The 18,061-nt window shown below is 40.7% G+C and overlaps 1 protein-coding gene across 2 annotated transcripts in view; it reads left to right on the forward strand.

Annotated features, from left to right (window-relative positions):
- Window positions 1-18,061, forward strand: part of GAREM1 (GRB2 associated regulator of MAPK1 subtype 1) — a 106,417-nt gene that overhangs the window by 68,417 nt on the left and 19,939 nt on the right. The window contains exon 3 of one of the 2 annotated variants that reach the window (XM_055705488.1): window positions 14,263-14,393. The exons of the other annotated variant lie outside the window; for it this stretch is intronic. Coding sequence (XP_055561463.1) covers window positions 14,263-14,393 — 131 coding nt within the window. The remainder of the gene's footprint in view (window positions 1-14,262; window positions 14,394-18,061) is intronic. 2 annotated transcript variants of the gene reach the window in all.

Raw genomic sequence — 18,061 nt, forward strand, 5'->3', positions numbered from 1 at the left:
TAGTGGTGGTGGTGTAGATGCTCGGTCCCCTCAAGGCAACCCATCATGGTAGAAGGCGGTGGCAGACTGAAGGGCTGAGAGAGGTGTTGGGGTGCTTCCTTGGAGCAGGGTGACCCTTCTGCAAGCGATCTTCTGCAGCATGGTAATGACTGTGCCACTGCATGTCTGTGGTGGCTTGCTGCGTGGGAGGCCACGTATGCTGTTGGGCTTTGCTCTTGCTGGGTATTGCAGTAGTGCAGTTGAAGAATGAAGGGAAGGACATTTTTAGGAAATCACTGCCTCAAAGAGTGCAGTTCATGTAATTTCAAAGGTGGGGGTTCTTAACTGTGTCTTTGTCTTTCTGCTCAGAAAGACAGAAATGTCTATGTTTCAGAAATCTCGACTGAAATAGTCATTTTCCTGGAAGGAATGTTAAGCTGTTGGGACTTTTTCAATACTTTGTGATAACTCTAGCAAAGACCGATCTTTTGATGGTTTTGGGGTTTGAGTTGCTTTTAGCTTGGGATGTCCCAGTTTTTCTGGTCTCTAAGCATCATCTGACTCTTTCAAAATATCTACAGTAACCACCCTAAATCTGTGTGCTAGTACAAACTGCTCAGTATTGATTTAGTTTCATTGTTCAGGGAATAACTTTTTCGAACTGAAAATTTTAATAGTATTTCTCTTAATCCCAGAGGTAGATGTAAGATCACTTTGTTTTAAAACTGAAGATCTTTTACAGGAATTCAAAGCACAGAATTTCTCTGGCACATTCTCAGCTGCTAATGTTAGCTTGTGTACTTAAAAATCAGTATATAATAACATATCTCATTGATAGTCTAGCAGCTGGGGAGGTCCATGGGCATTCAAAGACAAATAGGCGGCCAGCCACTGTGATAATTACTACTTCACAGCCCTTTCTTTGAAAGGCTGCAAAATGGAATTGGTGCAAAAATGGCTTTCAACCGGAGATGCCCAAACCAGTTTTAGTAAGAAGGTTTCACTGGAAATGCATGTAGGATGAAATATTCAATAGCATTTCAGAAAGCATTAGCAAGGCATAGTACGACTCTTCAAATCATGAATTACCATTTACATGGAGAAAACAAAATCCCCTAAGTGGTCTTCTAAAAACACCTTTGAAACTGAATCACTCCATGTGTAGTCTGTAGCATTTATTTTCTGTCAAGCTGTTTTAAGCTAGGCTGCCTCTACTAACTGGTTTTGTTTGGCTCTCAGCAAGCAGGCAGGCTTCTTGTAAGAGGGAAAAATTGGCTGGGTATTCTGTTTCTTTATACCTTTTGGATTCAGCTATGATAATTTGAACTGCCAGAGAGGGGTTTAGATGGTACCCACCTTATTTAAGGTAATGAAACAAAATATGTGTGATGGAATGTGTTCAAGAGAACTGAGGTAGATGCGTATCTTACTTAGATCTGCATTTTAGATTTATCATCTTTGTTGCCTTCTTAAGTAGCAGTGAAAATTAAATGAAGTGGCAGTGCTCTTACCCACCATCTCTCTTCACCCACCTTTTCAGCTCATCTTTTGCTTTGCTTCTCTTTTCTTCTCTCTTTTCTTCTCTCTTTTCTTCTCTCTTTTCTTCTCTCTTTTCTTCTCTCTTTTCTTCTCTCTTTTCTTCTCTCTTTTCTTCTCTCTTTTCTTCTCTCTTTTCTTCTCTCTTTTCTTCTCTCTTTTCTTCTCTCTTTTCTTCTCTCTTTTCTTCTCTCTTTTCTTCTCTCTTTTCTTCTCTCTTTTCTTCTCTCTTTTCTTCTCTCTTTTCTTCTCTCTTTTCTTCTCTCTTTTCTTCTCTCTTTTCTTCTCTCTTTTCTTCTCTCTTTTCTTCTCTCTTTTCTTCTCTCTTTTCTTCTCTCTTTTCTTCTCTCTTTTCTTCTCTCTTTTCTTCTCTCTTTTCTTCTCTCTTTTCTTCTCTCTTTTCTTCTCTCTTTTCTTCTCTCTTTTCTTCTCTCTTTTCTTCTCTCTTTTCTTCTCTCTTTTCTTCTCTCTTTTCTTCTCTCTTTTCTTCTCTCTTTTCTTCTCTCTTTTCTTCTCTCTTTTCTTCTCTCTTTTCTTCTCTCTTTTCTTCTCTCTTTTCTTCTCTCTTTTCTTCTCTCTTTTCTTCTCTCTTTTCTTCTCTCTTTTCTTCTCTCTTTTCTTCTCTCTTTTCTTCTCTCTTTTCGTCCCACTAGCACATGCTGTGAACATATGCCAAAATGTTCATTCTTAAAAGCTGATTTCATTCATCTTGAGCTGTTATCAAGAGCTTTGTCTGCTTCATAGATAAATTGCACAGTGCTGAATCAATGTCCTCTTGTACTGGAAGCCAGACAAATGATTCTGACAGAAGCTCTGTTGCATTCATACAGAGTGAGTGAAGAGATGGCTTACCTCTTGCAGAGTATGGGTATCAAAATACCACCAGCTTTTCAGCTGAGGCACTAAGGCAATGATATAAACGTGACTGCTGATCCTAAACCAAAAAAGTTACAAATGTTTGCTTGCTGCAAGTTAGTTGGCATGCTTGATAGATATTACAGCATTATGGATGACAATTTTTGGAGAGTAAGCTACTACATGCATTTCATTAAGGTGATTTGCAGATTGTGTATTATTTTGGCTCTACACTTGTTTTAAATTCTCTTTAGTATAGTTTTACCTGTAGCATAAAATGTAGTTAACACTGAATACTGTCCTTGACAGGAGACTTTAGCTGAATGAACCAGTTCTGTTGTGTAATTAGGGAGTTTCTTTGGAAATTGGCTTAATTTCAGTTATAAATATGTTGTCTAATTTGTTCCAGAAGTGAACTTGTTTTCAGAACTTGCTCGTGATCGCTGGTGGTCAGAGCTATAGTAAATTGAATTCCTCCCTAATTTAAACACTTTGAAAATATGTAAGCAAAGCTACAGTCTGCACTGGGCATTGACAATCCACAGTGATAGTACCTTTCCCAAGAAAATTGTCTTTTTAATCACACAAAAGAACAGCAACTCCTCCTTTCCATTGCTCATACACGGACGCTGGGAACTACTTGAGCAACAGGTTTTCCAGTAATTTGAGTGCAATACTTCAGTAGATTTAAGTTGAGGGAGAGGGGAGAAAGAAAAAAAAAAATACACACTCAGCTAGAGATTGTAAACCACATGTATATTCAGCAAGCAAATGAGATATGAGCTTTGAAACAATAAGCTGCTCTGTAATACACAGACGGTCTTTCAGGATACCAAGCCCAGGCTCTGAAGTCTCTCTACATATTGATAAAAACGTCTCTAACTCTGAATGAAATACGTTTATTCTGTCTCATGTAAAAGCCCTGTAAGCTACTAAGAACTGGCTGAGCTGCTGACTCAGTCATTGTTCCTGGTTTTTACAACTCCTCCCTTTCAGTTAATTAAAAAACCTGTTCCTGAACAGGAAACAAAAGCACTTTTTATACAGAATTGATCTATGTACATTTTCAAGATTTCTGCTCCGTGAATGCACTGTTTCTTTTAGCTTTGTTTATTGCAGCACAAGTGCCTGCCAGGGGCAGTACTGTCAACATGACTGTCCTTCTTGGGTGGAATATTTCACTACACACCATCCTACACTTGTGCTGGGGCTCGTTGAGCATGGGACGGGGTCAGAACCTGAAAGGCAGAAAAGGGTGCTCAGCAAACAAGAAAGCAATGAATGGTGCTGAAGTCAGACCATAGAAATGGGGATACTCACGTGGGAGTAGCAGGAGGAAAAAGATGTGTCAGCAAAAGAGCAGAAAGCATAAAGGGTGGTGGGTTTATGATTGAAGAAAGTGGCTTTGCACTGTGGCAGAAATAATTAAGAGCTTGAGTTTTGGTGAGTGTGGACTTTGAAGCTTTTGAAAAATAAATAAAAGCTGTTACTCAGTAAGGCAGACAACGATTAAGCTCAGCAGTTGCTGCTGTCATTTTAGCAAAAGCTTTGACTTGCCAAGAAATAAAAGAATGTGTATGAATTTGTTTGGAGAAGCCACTTATTGTTCTGTCAAATTTATTTTTTAAGGGATGGCTACCAAATCCAAAAAGTTATGTCTGGTGTAAATCCACAAGTCACTCATGATTAGAATCTCTGCAATCCATGTTATGACCAAAAAGATGCCGCTGCACATCTTAAATTCCTCCCTGTAATTGCAATTCTCTCCAATTTTTTAATCAGCAAAGTGAAGTAATACTACTCAGAGAAGGCTTGACACAAAGGTTGTAACCTGGTAGTTTCTAAATTGCAGAAGTTTGCTTTCTTCAATGCAATCAAATTTCAGTCCCCTAAAATGATTAGCCCTCTTTCTAAACTCAGCTGTTCCTCTAAGAATGAAGCCTCTTCGCCGCCACCAGACAGGATTTCTTTTTTGAATGCTGGCTGGTTTTTATCTTAACTTCAGATAAACAACGTCACTTACGTGCGTCCACAGGTAATGAGGAGATAGACTGAACTACTCTCCATAAGTACAGTCTATGTTTAAAATACTTCTTTATCAGTGCAAAAATCCCCTTCACCTTTTTGAACAAATTTAGACACTAGAATTAGAAGGATCTGTTCAACTACAGCTGCACTGAGCTGAGGTCTTGAAATATTGCTGCCCTAAGAAAATGCTGCAGTTTCTTTCATTGACACTTCAGTTGCACAAGAAACTAAAATTCACTACTTGGCAACCAACACAGGGAGAGTAAAAGGGCAGAAAGGTTTCTTCCCATGTAGATTTCTCTTGAGGACACATCCACTGAAGCAGGGGAAGGATGGAGTTGGGTTTCTATACTCATTTGGTGCTTGGAGTCACACAGATTATGAACTAAAACTGCACAGTTGCTGGTGGGGGCATCAGCCCAAACAGAAGAAGTTTGCTGTTACTGTGTTTTTTTCAAACTAATGATCACAAACTTTGTTTTGATAAAAAATTGGATTTTGCTTTTTCTGTGTTAAAGAGGAAATTGTATGCATTCATAATTTCTACTGAAATCAGTGTTAATGAGGAGGGAATCAGTGGTGTAAAGGAAGAATTTTTTGATGGAGCTGTGACATAAAATCCCAGGATGCTTGGCTAACCTTTAACAGGTATTCTAATGTGGTCTGTTTGAGCCTACTTGAAACTAGTAATATTAATTTCAAATGTTAACCTGGAGTTTATTTTGTTATTCTCATCTCAACTTTCTCCTGTTCTTTAATTAAACATTAATCTGTTGTAGACAACCGTGTTTTTTTAATGTATGTCTGTCTTGGGACAAGTGTATACTGGTGATGTGGGAGGAGATCACCTAGTTAAGAATAGATCCAAAGGCAGGTTAAGTCTATGCTGCTTCTTAATTTAAACATATGTGATGTCTTTCACTGAAATAGGAAAATCTGCTTGAGCAGAACAATTTAAAATGCTGTTAAGTGACTTGTCTGCCATCCAGTGCAATGGCTGATGTTCAGTTTGTGTTGACGTAGCCAAGTGGGGTCTCCACTCCTTAAGGACTGATTTTTAGCCCTCGATCAGTGTTAACTTATAAATGAAAGCAATGTATTTGCTTAGTAAGACAACTGATTCAAAGTACAGTAAGAACTACAACCATGTACTCTTTCATCTTTGGTTCTACCACATTTTCTAGCTGTTCGTATAGAGGATAGCAGGTTTTGCTAGAGGCTTCTGTTAAGTGAGGGATAAGTTGGCTTATCAAATCTTCCTCTGTGGTCGCAGGCAGTTCCAGCAGATGTTTTCTTAAGGATCCTGGGTGCCACTGTAGTGGATTGAAGCCATAAGCTTTCAGTGACTCAGACCTCAGTCATGAAAACAGTAAAAGCGCGTATCCGCTCTGGTACCAAGGGAACTGTGCTGGTAGTTACATAAGAAAAGCTTTTGTCATTGGGCAGCTGCTGTTAAACATAGTCATCTCAACACTGTTTCATGCAAGCTCTAGGTTGGTTTAGTTGGGGTTTCTGTAACTTTTTCTCTTGATGCATTTTTGTGCTGCTATCTGGATATGCTCTGGTACTCACCAGGAGAGCATGCCATCTTCATGTGCATGTCTGTATATTCTTAGTGTTAACAGGAAACTAGCAACAGCTTTTGTTAATCCTAATTAGGAAAGTCAGATGGTGTGGTAGTCATTAGAGTCCTCTGCATGGTCACTGGGGCATGGGAACTAACATGCTACCTATGGAATATTCTTGGCATCTGTTGGCCACACATGGGAAAGGAATAGAATTATGTTAATTGCAAGTTAGAATGATGATAACCCAGTGAGTAAGTTAAATCTAGTTAATTTACAGTCCAGACACTCAAACATGTGACCCTGTAAATTGGAACATTTCATTGTGGTAACCTTGTATTTGTGATGATAATAATTTATGAAACAAAGGTTAGAGGTTAAGCTTGTTTTCCCTGTCTGTCTTTTTACATCATTTGTAACCCAAAATTCCCTCTCATGCAATATTTCTGAGTTAAATCTGCTTTAAGCTATCATCAGTCACCATTTGAACTGATTTTTCTTTGTTATGCTGCCAACAGAATCAAGTTGGGGTTTTTTGCTGTGCTACTTAAATCATGAAAGTCAGATAAGAGAAAAGAGGGCGCTAGGCTCTACCATCCCCTTTGCTTTGCCAGCATAGGATTAGAGGTTTTGATTAGCAAGCATTGCGTTGCTGTGTGGGAAGCTTGGTTGGATTCCCTTCCTTGATCTCTCAAATGGTGTCTATGCATATGCACAGGTGATGCGTCAGCACGCTGATACTCTGCTTTGACATGTCTCACCAGGTTGTGATGCCTGACTCATTCGCTCTTGGTTGAATGGGTATTCATACTGCAGACATAACACAGAGAGGAATAAAGGCATCTGAGGCTTCAGAATCTTCATAATACTTCCGAGAAGTAAAGCTATTCATTCTGAAGGGCTCCTTCCTCATGAAATGTTGCACAATCTCTGACTGAATGTGCCTTTGTGCCTTGCCCTCTGCTTTGCAGCGCCATAAGTTTAGCTCCAGTACACTTAATACAAGTAGAATTCATCATGTTTACTTAGATATGTCTCTAGTTCATGTTTCATCTGTTTTTTTAATACATTCCCAAAATTTCCAGAAGATTGGGTGCAGAAGGGGACACAGGAGGTCCTCCTCTTTACCCCTCTCCTTCCCTTCAAGAAAAAGTACTGACAGGCAGCTCTTAAAAAACAGCAGCAGTATTTCAAAGCCTGTTTATTAGCTGTTTCATGGTGATTATAATATAAGAATCAACTGTAGCTTTTCCAGGTCATGGCCCAGTTGTTGTCCTTTGGAAACTGTGTACTTAAGACTCTCGTTGTGTATTTTCCTGCTTTATTCTCCACCCTTTTATAGTTTCCTGTAAGCTTTCAATAGGCCATGATATGAAAATAAACAAAGAAATTTGTATGAATAACTAGGAAAAACTTCCTTTTCTGTCCCCCAAACCTTTGTTTTGCATCGCTATCAGTGTGGCTGGTAAGGATGAACCTGTACCGTTGGCTTGCCTTGCTCTTTCTTGGACTGAGGGAGGGAACTTACCATAGCATCGCATCCCTGTCTGCTGCCAGGTCCTAACTGAGGTGGTTCAGTGGCTCCTTCAATGGGGAACCCAGAGGTGACGGGGCAGATGGCTGGCCTTCCTGTTCTCTCCGTGGGCAGCAGGGCTGTGAGCCTGTCTGCGCTAGTTCGTTTGCAGACTATTGTCTGCACCCACTGCTCAAAACAGAGCTTTGTAATTCCATTTATACTTGCAGTTTCTCTCTGAGGTGAGTCTTTTTACCCTGTACTGTTCCCCCTGCGGTGGGGACCTGGCAGCCCTACTGCTCCACAGGACCTGAGCACACAGGCGCTCTTCTCTCCTCTGGAGACCTGTGAACAAACACTGAAGTTTCAACAAGCTGGAAGATGACAGAAGTGAAGCAAGGCATTTGTTTCCCACTCATCGTTACTTCTGCATGTCTGCCAAACCTTCTGATGTTTACTTGGTGATAGGTCCCCAAAAGAGCTGCAGCATGACTTCATACCTTGGTTCCAGTTAGTCACGTAATAGCTGTATCAAAGATGCGATGGATTCTTTTTTTGTTCTTCCTTTTTTCAGGTCTAGACAGCTACAGCCACTGCCATGACAATACTTCTTGCAACAAAAAAATGCAACGTGTAGGTTCCATGCAAAGATATATTGGCAAATGTCAATTTAAATAAAAACCTGATTTAAAAAAAAATACATGTAGGCTGGAGTGTTAGGATTCTATCTTAATCTATTATTTTAGAGTCTTTGGTTTGCCAGGCTCCCTCTTGACTGGCTACCTTGTCTAAGGATTAGGTATGGCTGAAATAGCTCTACCGACCATATGATCTTGTTGATGGGCTGACAAGTGAGACCATAAACAGATTTCCTTCCATCATCCACCACAGAGGCAAACTTTTCTGCATCAGGTGTTGAGAGCAGTGCACTGTCAGCTGTAGACTGTAGAGGTCCATCTAAAAACTGGGCCTGCTAAAGTGTACTTACCAGTTCATGCAGCTGCATTCTTCCCGATATCTAGCAATCCACCTCCCTGTGCCCTTTGTTATTATGTCTTATTTATGCCTTAGGCTTATGCTCTTCAACTCTGCCCAGTTTCATCAAGGATCATTTTGGGGGGAGGAAACCAGTTACTTCCTATCAGCTTGATGCACATGAATGCTGAAAAATGTAGACAAAAGTAGTCTTTTTCCAAAATTGTGGTGTTCTGGCAGGTAGAGAGCCTTTTCTTTTGGAGTCAGTTCTGCTGTTCTTTGAAATACTGAAATGCAGTCAGCAGTCAACAAATAATATGAAACATAAACCTCTGCAGTACTTTTGCTACCCTGCTGTGCCTGTCTGCACATTCTTGAGATGCGCTGGGCTTTGCGTACAATCTCACATAGAGAGATGTGAGGCTTACAAAATAATCAAAGCTGCTGAAAGACAATACAACCCCTGCCTTCTTGAAGAAACATTTAACAGATAACGCAATTGAGCAGATGTTTCAGTGACCTTCCATGTTTCCTACTGATGACATGCAGCTTCTGTTTTTGTTTTCTTTATTTTAACAGCATTTCTTTTTTTCAGATGTTCTTTTTAGTATATGAGCATGTATGTGTTCTCATCCTTTTATATCAATGAAAGCTTGACTGTTTGTTCAGTCTGTGAAGCCTTGCCAGAGATAAGGACTCCCTTGGTCTAGGCTCAGTACAAAATTAATGTTTCTGTCTTGGAAACGTTCCGGACTGTTGGAAACGACTGGACTATTTGGTGGCGAGGGGTAAGTTTGCTGCAAAAACAAAGGGATCTTACCTTACAGAAATAACCAGTGTGAGTTGAATTAGAGTTGTGAGCATCTATAACCCTGCAGGAGCCTAAGAAGTGGAAGCAGCAGAAGCAACCTGAAGGCTGGGACAGAAAGGGCTGGTTAATGCCCCTGCTCGCAGATATTGCACGGGTAACTTCTGGCAGGAAGGAAGATGGACTGATCTTCCTGCTCCTACTGGGTGTTAATAAATGTCTCCATAAACTGGAGGATAAGCCCTGGTTTAGGTCTTTTCCTCCCTTTTTATCTTTCTGGACTCATTTCCAGCAGTAGTGGATTTACTGTCTTTGCTGTAAGTACTTTCACAGGGAAATAAGATTTCATAATCTGCAGAGATAATATATACTAGAATGAAACTGTTCCAATACTGTGCCTGTCAGAGGCCAGGCTGAAAGACAAAGAGATATAAGGCTTGCAGTGGCTGTTCATTACTCCCTTGCATTTGGCTGCGAAGGAGTAACCACACCTGCTCAGTGGACCATGTAGGTATTACAAATCTTTGATCTTTCTGAACTTGTGCTGATTTACTAGAGAAACATTTCATTATTCCTTTTGTCCTAGTAAGAGAGAGAGGGATAGACTTCTATAAAAGTACAGTTTTAGCTTTAGATTGTCTTTAATTTCTTGTTAAATACCTAATTAACACACAGTTAAATTGACTTGTCATTTAAGCTTGCTGTCAGTTTTGTAAAGTCTCCTGATGAAATCATGCCTCTTGCAAAGTGTAATAAAATTCCACTTTAATTTGCAGTCAAGCCAGACTTATGACCATTTAACTTGTATTTCAGCCATGCTGTCTTTTTTTTTTTTTTTTTTTTTTTTTATGGCAGGTTGAATAGAGGCTGGGGAGAAACACAACAAGAAATTGTCTCCATCTTCCCCATGAGTTAGTAACATCTGGCTCAAATGTGTATTGCAGGCCCCTCTTAAGACCTTCTTTCTCTCCTTCCAATAAAAAAGTCTGCCTTTTTCAATGAGGAAATAAGCTTTTTAAAACTGTCGAAAATTTCAAGTTATAAACTGTTTTTTCCAGAAGAAAGGCATTTTAACATCTAGCCCTGACAGCTTCCATGCACTGCATACTTCTTGATTTCGTAACAAGAGGAGATTAATGCTGCCCTTCTATTATATGCTTTGGGATCTGTGTGTACTCCTCTGTAGTCAACCTCCTCGTGAACTGCTGCTTATTAGCAGTGAAGGCACAGACAGCTTTGTGTTTGCACAGCTCAGCTGAAGGAAGGGGAGGATGGCACAGATAGTGGCATAGATGGTTCTGAGCATCTCTTTGTACCAAAGCAAAGCTCCAGCTGACTTTTTTTTTTTTTTTTTGGGGGGGGGGAGGGGAGGTGCATAGGGTGGGGGTGTAAGAACATGGTTGGACTCGATGATTTTTCCAACCTAAATGATTCTCTGATTCTATGTGTAATTCTACAATAGATGGCAGACTCTGCTCCTGGTGGCACACAGCCTAAAGCATTTGTTCTGTGCTGAGGAATTTGTAATTTCTTTGTAGTCATTTGGGTTGCAATGAGTAACTGACCTTTTCTTGCCACCAAGCTATCTAATGTTAAATACATAAGTCATAGTAAACTAGTAGTATTACCAAACAGAGTAACTAGAGAATCTAGAATTAAAGACCAATGTCTTATTCAAAGTGCTGGATGAGTATTGTTCATATAATGTGTTATTATTCAGTATGTTGTTTTCCTTCCTTGTTCATGTGAATTCGTGCTTTGTTACTGTGCCCAATTCAGTTCCTGCTCTGAAGTGAGTGTTTTCAGTTTCTTTCTGAACTAACAAAATTTTATCACTACAGTGTCACACAGTTTCAAAAAACTATGTAGCTTTCATGCAGTATTGCAGTCAACTCCATTCTTTACGTAAGGGAGGAGTTTTAAATCAGAAGTAACCCCACTGGATTTACATCTGTCTCAGGTGACTCAAACTTGCTGTGGTTTTGTGTGGTTTTTTTCTTCAGGGAACTTAAACTATGAAATGTCATTATAAATTGTAATCACAGCTTGCCTTGAGTAGTAACCACAGCTGGGAATCCTACAGATCAGAACCCTGGATCCTAAATTGGGCAATCAATTAGGTTTGCATCCAGGTGGCTGTGTTGGTAGTCAGAGGAGAGCAATTGAGAGGTAAGCCGGAGAGAGCAACAACCTCAGGTCAGCCTGTGGTGAACAAACACTGTGTGACAAGTTCTGTAAAATTTAAGAACATCCCGCCCGTAGTGACTGTCTGTGAAACAGGGTCATTGCACTAAAGTAGTAGTTTTCATGTGCTCCCTGGTGCAGCTTACAGTCCCTGCTGCTGCATGATGTCCTGGCATGTCCTGACTCCATATGGGAGGACCTCTGACTTCATTCAGCTCTCCTGCAGCTCCTGAATTTCCTTTGCAAGAAAGTGGGGTGCCTGCAGGAGGAAGGAGCTGCAGTGCCAAGGAAAGCATCTTCTTCTTGGTTAGGCTGTGGCTGACAGGTAAATCCTGAAACCAGGATTTACATGGTCTGTATGGCAGACTGGGGATTAAAAAGCACAGTTCTCCTCTCTTCCTATTCCTCTGTCTGCGCCTCGGGTGTCAGTCACAACACAGTTTCCATCATCACTTAGCTGAACACCTCCCTGCTAACGCCAAATTCCCTGAGCCCAGAGGTGCCAGCTGCCTGGCCTCTCTATTGCATTGCACCAAAAGGGGCTCAGAGCGGACAGGCTGAGGCATTCAGCTTTAGGATGCTGACAAGTTTCTACTGAGTATGTGAAGTGTTTTTCCAAATGCTTGTCCGCTGTCAGGTTTGCTGTTGCTACCCATAGTGTCTGCCGGGTGTAGCTTTGTGACTCCCAAAATTTCCACTCTTAATCCTGGAGGTCTTGTAAAGTCTGGAAGAAGAGGTTGCCGTAATTTTTCAAGATAAAGGGCTTGTCTACAATGGAAGTTTTAGATACTTTCAGTAAGCAGTTAAAATATACAGGGAAGAAAACCGCTGGAACTACTAAGCCCAAAGATGCCTCTTCCCTGCTCTGGGCATTCTTGAGCCATGAGTTTCCTCTGACAGGTGTGGAGGAGACTCTGGGTGGTTTTGCTAATTGTGCTTAAAGTCCTCTTGCACGGCTGTTGTTTACTTCTGTCTAAGGCAGAATGCTGCATGAGACAGACCTTGGTCTGACCTGAAGAAGCCGTTCCTGTAGTTAACTACGTTGCTGTAATATAGTGCAGGAATGGCTTCAGCAGGTCAGACCAAAAGTCCTGCTGCTTCTACCCTAGCGTTGGTCTTCGAAGTACATAAATTGTCTTGGCTGAACTTCAAAGAATAGCATGTCCTAAAGCAGACACAAAGTTAGCAAAACTCCAAGGCAACTGATTTTTCAAGTGTAGCAAAGCTTACTAAACACTTGCAAAGTGCAGTCTTGCAAGGGGAAGTATCGGCATCTTTAGTTACTCTGCTGGTAATACTTCACAGTTACTGTGGTCACTTCAGAAAGACAAAATGTATGGAAGGGAATGAAAGGAAGTCTTCTGTCTTGTAAGTTGGTATGTAGCCTTACAACACAGTACTCAAGCATACTGGTTAGAAGAGTGTGCCTCTGTCAGTGGGGTGCTGGGGTTGCATGGAGGAGCTGAGCCTCTTAGTCTCATTCCTCTCTTGGTGTCCGTGTGTGTACATGTGTGCACACACCTGGCAGGGTGGTGGGACAGGACTTTTTCATTGGGCATCAGAACCTGCCGAGCTTATGTTAGTTTCCTCCTCTGCTGTTAGGTGGCCTGAAATAGTTTAGTATGGGTGAATTCTCCAATGAGGTTACAAAAGTCTCAAGTCTGATGTGGTGTATAGGGGCAGCAGGGTGTTGTGCACAAAAATGCTGAAGGAGTGAGAAAATATTTCTGTAGGTGGCTGACATCCTGATGTATTTTAATGAAGCTGAGCACTGTTTGGGGATGATAATCCAGTGGCTGCATGCATTGCTAATTTTAAAATGTGGCTTACAGGAGATGCACTAACCATTGATTTTGTTCAGTCTTGTTCTTGTTTTCTGGAGTTGTTTCTTACATTGAATCTTGCTGAGACCAGCCTTTAACTTCTAGCAGTTAATGTTTCTAAATTTGGGAGGATCACTCTACTGACCTCAAGTCATATAAGCAGCAAATATGTCTGTCTAAGCTTTCGTTATTGCTGTATTTATAAAAGAAAGCTTTTAAACTTTGTGTTCATGGTGCACAGAGGTGATTGATGTGCCTGGCTGTCCCTGGCAGATCTGCCCAGGGCAGCTGCCTCCGTGTTAGTTCTTGCCTTTTACAAGACTTAAAAAATAGCCAAGGTTTTTGTGCTGGGGGGAGGTAAAGTCAGCAAGAAACACTTCTTTATAATGTTCTTCTGAAGGTGACCACCTTCAAAAGGATTTTAAATGTGTATGGTTTAATTTTCTATGTTAGCTGAAGTTCTCAGAGGGCTTAGTTTATGGTTGAGGAAAGTTAGGTGCTCTTCCACTGTTTGGGAAGCCTAGGGGGAAAAGGGTTTTAGCCTAGCATTTTGTAATAGCTGTTTGATGCTAAAACCAAAACCAAACGCTTTGTGTTTATTGTTTTGGAATTTTATGATCATGGGTGTGTTTTCTTTCTGTAAAACTTTTAATATTAAGGGCCAAAAAATGCTATCGGTACAGATACTGTTACACTGAATTAAGTACACAAATGTCTCTGTACTTATTTACTATTTCTAGAGAGCGTGTGATAAAAGGATCTATTTAAATTTAACTTTGGGTCCCACATGTTCTTTTCATTCTGACCTGGTGAAATGGGATGTCTTTCACGGCAGGTTCAGGAGACTCCTTGCAATCTTTTGTCGTCTTGTTTGGCTGCTAATAACCGGAAAAATCCACCGAGCAAAATGGTGAAGAAGTTGACCCAGCAGTTGCCACAGTGACAGTTGTCCAATATAAATATCTTAAAACTCTTCTGTTTATCATCTGTTTTCAGGGCAGTTTAAGCTGCTGGAACAAGACCGAGATATTAAGGAGCCAGTGCAGTATTTTAACAGTGTGGAGGAGGTGGCTAAAGCATTTCCTGAACGAGTTTACGTCATGGAGGAAATAACATTCAACGTTAAGGTAGTCCCTGAATAAATATTTATCTCTGTCCAAATGATTAACTGTTACAACCTTTATATATGTGGCAAGTGAGCAACGGCGCTGTGTGGGAAGTGTGATTTTTTTTTTTTTTTTTTTTTTTGAGACAAATGAGCCTTTAATGTTCTGCATTCGGTGATGATGCTCTTTGGGATGCTTTTTGCAGTCTTAAATCAACACGTCCTCTAAGCGCTCTCCTGTCCTATGGCACTTTGGGGAGCAGTCCTGATGATCCATCCAATAATTCATCTAATTAGGATGCTTCTGCCAGATTTTAAACAAATGTTGTTTGTTGCCCACTTTGTCCTCCCCCTCTAGCAGTCTGAATTTTATTCTCTGCTAAGCAGCAGCTGCTCAAATCCCTGTCCAGAAAGCCTTGTTCTCAGAGAGCATGCAGGGTGAAATGATGGGGTTGCTAGTCTCAAAATTACTGCAGCTAAATAGCATTGTGAATAAAACAAAAAACCAAAAGACACACTTGTTCTCTGTGTGCATGTGTGTTTGTTTGCATGTGCACTCCTCTTGAGCTCGTCAAAGGGTCAGCAATCTCATGAATGTCAGAGGGCTTGCTATCACCAAACACTGCAGAGCAGGGCATGAAACAGAGAACTTGTTCTTCCTTGTCATACCCATATGTGTGACACTACCCCAAGGCAGGTCAGTTCTGCCAGCAGAGCAGGGTGGTTCTTTGGCTTGTCTGGTTTGCTTCAGTTGGTACACCACCTAAGACTGGTAGAAGAGCATCCTAGAACTGGGATGCAGTGGCACAGATCCTCATCATGTACCCTACAGGGGAAACTGGTTGATACCTCTGGTGCAAAACCAGTATAGAGTTTCCTGGTCCTGTGTGTAGCAAGGTAGGGTTTGTATAACAATCTTTTAATGGCTTTTTCTCTTACTTGTACTGCTAGAGTTGGGGGACATCAGCTAGTTTGCGATTTTTATAGGTGAAACAAGATTGCTGAAGACTGCTGAAGCGCGAGAGCTGATCAGTTAATTCATTTAGCAACACACTCATGCTTTTCAAGACAGTATGTTGTTTTCATTTATGCTCTCCATTAACCTGAACCCATGAAATAGAGCCTTTCGTCAATGAAGGCTACATGAGAAAGTTGGAACACTTTTGTACATTTAGGACGTAGCTGGACAAATCAAGGCAACAAGAAAATTTAATTTTTACCCAAGAAAATCAGTCTAACCTTGGGACTGCTAGCCTTATCCAGTGCTGTGCCATTACTTCTCGGTTGTTCAATGACCAAATCAAAGGAGTTGTAGAGTAAAACATGCAGCTTTGATTTTTTTAGGGAGAAAGACTTGTTTGAATGTAAAATGTTGTGTCTTGAGTTTCATATGAATGTTCTTGAAACTCTTCGTCATATTTAGCAAACTGAGAAATAAGTATAGTTTACTGTTAGATATAAAATCAATTTTTAAAAAGTATTATAGTGATACTCCTTAACATAAATAACAGTAATAATAATCCAGGTTTAACCTACTTACACAGTTATCTTGGCAGTATTTCTCATGGCAGTTTTTCCAGTTTCATAGAAGCCTATTCCAAGATTATCATCTTCCAAAAAGTAAATGAACTTAACAGAATCTATTAAAGTGTTTAATAACCCTTTACATGCAAGAGAATTATATATGCTAAAATTTTAATATAGGGGAGATCCTGTCAAGCTGATTAGAGCAAAGGGAGGAATACTAAATGCGGTTGATTTCTGTCCAGTGCAGTGTGCCCATTTAAATTCAGAACAGTATCAGAAGATAGCTAACCAGATATAAAAACATTTACGCGGGGGATGAACTCTGAAGTCTGGGAATTCTTTCTTGTTTCAAACGCTCAAGTCTTTCACGGATAATTTTTGAAGAAAGAGCCTGTAGAGTTACAAGGTGCCATCAGACAGCAACTGCATGGTTTTGTCTGTGATCGTTGAGGTCTGCTTGCATGTGCTGATATGCCATGGTTATGGTTCAACTTGGTGCAAACTTTGTTCCTCCATGTAAATGCTTTGCTGCTCCAGCAGGATTTTACAGCTAGCACTGCTGTTCAGCAAACTGCCTTCTCGCTGTGACAGGCTGCGGGATCTTCTTCAAGATGGTTATTTTATTTTTACTTCATGTATTAGTTGTTAAAGGGAAAAGTAATCCATCTTATCCTAGGGGAGACAGAGGGGATGGGTCTCCCTCCCTCCCTTCCCCACAGTTTTGCAGCTAGGTGGGCTTTCTGGGCGGTGTGTTGAGGCAGGGGGGTTGGGACCTGCCAGATACTTGAAGGAGGGCTATAACATGTGCCAGCAAGCAGAGCTGGGATTGGAAGGTGGAGTCACTTTGCACAGAATAGCAAACAAAAATTTTAGACCAGGGGTCCTCACACTTTTTAACCAGGGGGCCGGCGCATGGATGCAGTGGCAGGCAGTCATCTGCGGCTGCTTGGTTTCCCCCCCAACCCCCGGCAGGGGCGGGGGGCGGGGGGGTTCTGTAAATACCAGGGGCCGGACTGAGGACCCTGGGAGGCCGTATTTGAGGACCCCTGTTTTAGATTAAACCCAACTTTTGTAATGGCTAAAACTACTTCTGGTAAATTCTTTGGATCTATGTATGTACATATCAGTACTGTGCTTGGATACCCAGTCGGTTGCCACAGGTACCTAGTGGCCAGCAGCATCTATAGGCACAGTAATGTACAATGTTCTGGGGATAAGCTAATTTCACTCAGTCAGTAGGTATTTAATCTGTTCCTGATGGAAAATTAGAGGCATTCTGTCTTTTCTTCACTGACCAGATAGGTGATAACCTTTTTTGTATTAATATTCAGTGCATAATTGCAGCTAATTTTATGTAACAGCATTGCACTACAAAGATGAGGATTTTTTTTGTTTCTCCATGCTAGGTAGAAAAAATATTGTTAAGAAAGTTGAGCTACCTCAGGGCCCTAGCTTTTGCTGAAGCAACAGCATTGTATTTCTGCAGTTGGCTGCTGTGGTCACGTACAGATATTGGACTGTACAAATACTCAGGAAGTTGTTTGCATTAAGAGTTAAAAACAGATCTATCAGCAAAAGCCCCATATTATACCGAGGGCAATTCACAAAAGTTCTCTTAAAAAGCAAAAATATGGTCTGATAGATTGAACATTGGACAAGCCATTCATTCCTGCACTCTAAAAACCAGCCCAATTAGTGTTGCAGGACCCTTCAAATCTTCTGGGATATCATTTTTGTCCTGAAGATACCACTCCATCTCCCTGGAGAGGCTGTGCAGATCCTTTCCAGGATGGAGAGGTGGGTTAGTTAGTTAGCCCTATAATGATTCCTTTTTTTCCTATCAAAGACATTGTTTGGCTGGTGTGTACTTTTAATATCTGGTTTGTTTATTTTTTTTAACGTAATCCTCTTTTCACAGTGGTTTAACTGTGTTGGCCCATACAGTGTACATTTTTGCAGAAACCAATCTATAGCAAAAACCTTGCACTTTTTATTTTTTACAATTTTAATGCAGTACAGTGATTGATTTCAATTCTTTTGGCTCTGATAAACTTGTCCTGAGTTTCCAAAAAGCACATATAGAAGGTTGTAACCTGCATTGGCATTTTTAGATGCTGCAATAGAGACTTTTTTGAGATCAGTTCATGTGTAGGTTTTAGCTCC

The sequence above is a fragment of the Falco cherrug genome, chromosome 3 (assembly GCF_023634085.1).
Source record: "Falco cherrug isolate bFalChe1 chromosome 3, bFalChe1.pri, whole genome shotgun sequence".
In the NCBI taxonomy this organism is placed as follows: Eukaryota; Metazoa; Chordata; class Aves; order Falconiformes; family Falconidae; genus Falco; species Falco cherrug.